The 3,938-nt window shown below is 58.6% G+C and overlaps 1 protein-coding gene across 1 annotated transcript; it reads right to left on the bottom strand.

Moving 5' to 3' along the window:
- Positions 1–232: 232 nt before the first annotated feature.
- Positions 233–3,232, bottom strand: RABAC1 (Rab acceptor 1). The gene is made up of 5 exons (XM_081217867.1): positions 3,074–3,232; positions 2,569–2,781; positions 2,157–2,254; positions 560–661; positions 233–477 (listed from the first exon to the last, which is right to left on the bottom strand). The coding sequence occupies exons 1-5, from the start codon at positions 3,127–3,129 to the stop codon at positions 389–391; spliced, it is 558 nt and encodes a 185-aa protein (XP_081073993.1). The 5' UTR covers positions 3,130–3,232; the 3' UTR covers positions 233–388.
- Between the last annotated feature and the right edge of the window lie 706 nt (positions 3,233–3,938).

The following is a 3,938-nucleotide window of genomic DNA, read 5'->3' as shown; positions in this document are numbered from 1 at the left end:
AAATCACCGAATATGGGGGTGGTCTCGGGGCCCCTGGCATACTCTTTTCTCCTCCTTAGAACTTGTCATCACTGGCCGTCCTATCATATCTGTCATCCATCTTGCCTATTTTCCATCACCCTCCTCCCACCATGCCCGTGGCGCACTCGCTCCCCACCTTCTTGGCCTCTGCAGGATCCCAGCATCACCCGGCACAGACCCCCAGAAGACCCTGGGAGAATATTAGCTGAACGACTGTTAACAGTTTTATTTCCGAAGTTGGAGTCCCTCCCTGGGCTTGTAATGGGAAGGGGGCCTTTGGCCAGACCTGCAGAGCCGAGCAGGACGGGGGTGAACGGGGACAGGGCAGCTAGCTGGCCTGGGAGGCTGGCAGGTCCCTGAAGCCGCCTCACACAGGTTCCATTTGCAGCTCCACCCCGTCCACGGCCTCCACCTGATGGAAGGCGGCGTGGGAGCCGATGACCACGAGGGTGGCTCCTGCAAGAAAACGGGCAGTTCAGGGCCTGGCTGCCTCACCTGGCCCCCACTGCCCACAGCGCTACCCAGACCCTGTACTCACCCAGGACCCAGAAGACGGCGGAGCCCGCGCCAGCCAGCCAGAAGAAGGGGAAGGAGACGGTCCCAGCCAGAGCATACTGATGGGCTGGGCTCACCTCTCGGCCTGGGGGCAGACGGCACTGGGGCAGCTGTTCTGATACTCATGCCCTCTCCCAGAGTAACCCCTGATACCCGCCCCCCACCGCCCCGCCACCAATCTGGTGTCACAAGACACCAGATTGTCCAGGAGCCTCAGGATCTAAACTCCTCGTGCCAAGGCCCTCCAAGTCCATGGGCCCCACCGTGTCTCCAATGTCCCCACCCACTGTCCATGGGAATACAAGGGGCCTTCCTCAGTCCCCTCGCCACCCTCCAACCCCACTTCTACTAGGAAGCTCGCAGCCTCCCTTTCCCCAGACTACACCTCTCCTGCTCCAACCTGCACTCCCGTAGACCTAGAGTCTCCAACTGGTGGCCTAAGGGCCAAGTCTGACACATGGATGTATCTTTTGAGTCTGCATATTATTCCACAAGAATTTGATTTGATTTGTGGCTGACTGAGAAACTGGATGATTTTTCTTTCGTTCGTTTTTTTTTGGGGGGGGGGGCTGTGTTGTGCGGCACGCGGGATCTTAGTTCCCTGACGAGGGATGAAACCTGGGCCCCCTGCATTGGGAGCTTGGAGTCTTAACTACTGGACCGCCAGGGAAGTCCCTGGATGATTTCACAAAACAATACAGTCAGTCCTCTGTATCCTTGGATGGAAACCCATGGATCATTGTTCTTCGTCATTTTTTACAAGGGACATGAGCATCTGTAGATTCTGGCCTCCACGGGAGCTCCTGGAACAATCCCCTGTGCACACTGAGGGAGGGCTGTACAGATGTCTGCCTTCTCAAGGCAGACTGTAAGGTCGGGTCTGCAGGCCCTGGTGGCAGCAGTGGCTGAAGCCACGTCACGTCTATGCCCCAGGCACTCCCTCCATGCCCTGGGCTTGCTCGACATGCCCCTCCACCCAGCCCACCTGTGTCATGTACAAAACTGGCAGGCTTCTGAAGGATTCTGTCTTAGCTCTACCTGTTTGTCTGATCCCAATTCCCCCTTATCCCCGCTCCAAACCTTGAGCTTCCCCTACTTGGGAACTCAGGCCCCTCTTTCTTCTCAGTGGTGCTTGGTGCCAGTCTGGGACCACATGAGCCACAGGCCTCAGCTTCCCTCTCTGAGAAGTCCCAAGATTTCTCCACTTCCACCCCAGGAAGCAGGAAAGGGTAGCAGAGCTATAGGCCAGTGTAAGGTCGCCACCTGGTGTCCAATGTGGGTACCTGCAGCTGATGCCTTTGGCAGGAGGTAAGGGAGGAGGGAGAGGGAAGGAGAAGGTTTAAGGGACAGGAGCAGGTGGGGGTGGGTTCTGGGATATCTTCCGGGCTTGGGGAATAGCAATTTGGGGGGCTGAGAGTGGGTGGAAGCATCCGGTGTGTCTGAGACTTTAAGGGATTGAGTTTGGGGGATCTTGTGTAAATCTAGGCTTGGGCAGATTTGGGTTCACAAGGACTTAGGTTTGGAGTCAAAGGCTTGCATTCCAAGAGACCAGGATTTGAGGAGGGCAGGGGATTTCTCACCCATCAGCACAAACTTGGACTGCAACGTGCGCAGGTAGAGGATGTAACAAGCGCCAAAGAAGACAGCCAGAGCCACCAGCAGCATGGGGGATGTCGCCCTGGAAGAGGGCAGGGAGGCATGCGTCAGGCAGCTGGGACTGGGCCCGACACGGAGGCCCTGACCTTCTACACTGGCGGATGACAGGCTACGTCCTTGGGGCCGGGGGAGTCTAGGTCACATTTGGTCACACTGAATCCTGGCCAGGCTGATGCGGGAGTAGGGACCTGGCCCTTCGGTCAAAAGGTCCGACAGAGCTACCCCATGGGGACGGGGCCTGGCCAGTGAGAGGAGGGGCCGAATGCTGAGGGCGGGGCCGGCCAGTGCGGGCCGGGCAGCCTGGTGGGCGCGGGGCCGGGCCGGAGAGGCACTCACACACAGTACAGGATAAGGCCCAGGAACACGAACACATAGTTGCTCTGGTAGTACTCCACGTTGCGTACGAGGCGCTGGCACAGCTCGCCCAGGTTGCGGGGCCGCGAGAAGCGCCGCTGGTCCACGAAGGAGCCCCAGGGCCGGATGGTCGCACGGCGCCGCTCCAGCCACTCACGGCCTGCGCCGGACGGAATCAGTTTCGGCAGCAGGGTCCTGGTGGGTGCGGGGCCAGGTCAGCGATAGACCGGGATGGAACCCGGACCCTCGAGCAAGAAGAGGACCGAGGGGGGCCGGACTCCGGGGTTCTGGGGAAGATATGGTCCCAGACTCCTGGATTCCCGGGGAGAAAGGGGCTGAGGGCCCAGACTCCAGAGTCCTCGAAGAGGACACCAGGGGCCCAGACTCATGTGTCTGGAGGCCGGGATTCCTAGGACCCCAGGGAGGAAGGGGCGGGGGACCAGGACTCCCGGGTCTCGGTCAGGGGGGCTAGACCAAGCTTGCTCACGTGGCGCTCAGCCCTTCCACCTCGGCATCCTTCTGCTGGTCCTTCTCGGCCGCCATGTCTGTGCTATGAGGGGAAGAACCGCTGTAACGAGCCTGAGGCCCTGCACACCCCGCGGGACCCGCCCGAGCCTGGCCTCACCCAGCGGAGCGGCAGCGGACGTGTCGCGGGTCTGGAGCCTCTGGGGGCGGTAGTTTTGCCGCCGAGCGTTGTGGGAGTTGTAGTCCCGATGATGTCGGAGAGAGTGGGCGCGATGATGGTGGTATGGCTCGCGAAACACCTTGGGAGATGTAGTCGCGTAAAGGGACGCCTCTGGGCATTGTGGGAGTTGTAGTTTCAGAAGCAGGACGCGTGGAGTTGGGAAAGGTGGGTTGTCAGGAGTCGGGGCGTTATGCGAGCTCTAATGTCAGAAGCCGGAGCTCTAAAGGCAGAAAACGTTGTGTACTCCCCCGTGCAGGGTACGATGGAGACCGTGTAGAGCTGTCATTCTGACTCTAGAAGGTATAAAAGAAAACACTTGCTAAAACACGCAGATGTTCTGACTCAGCAGATCTAGGGTGAGACCATTCATTTGAATTTCTAACAAGTTTCTAGGTGATGTTGATGCTTCTGGTCCATGGCCCACATTTTGAATAGCGAGACTGTAGAGAATCTGTGGGAATCTATTTCTTCCTTCTTCAAGAGGCTAGTGATGGGGCCATGGTTGCTGGAGGGGGGGCATCTAAGGTAGGGGGCAAAGCTCCCCCTACAACCCTTGGGCTCCCAAGGATGAATGGGTTAGGGTTAGGGACCTAGGGATGCCCCTGCTTTGGATAGGACGGAGGGAAGTGGGGCAAAGGAAAGGGTTGAGATTTTTTTTCATTTTATC

The sequence above is a fragment of the Mesoplodon bidens genome (genome assembly GCF_964165515.1).
Source record: "Mesoplodon bidens genome assembly, chromosome: 18".
NCBI classification, from domain to species: domain Eukaryota; kingdom Metazoa; phylum Chordata; class Mammalia; order Artiodactyla; family Ziphiidae; genus Mesoplodon; species Mesoplodon bidens.
The sequence above is the reverse complement of the archived record's forward strand: the minus strand, read 5'-3'. Positions and strand labels throughout refer to the sequence as shown.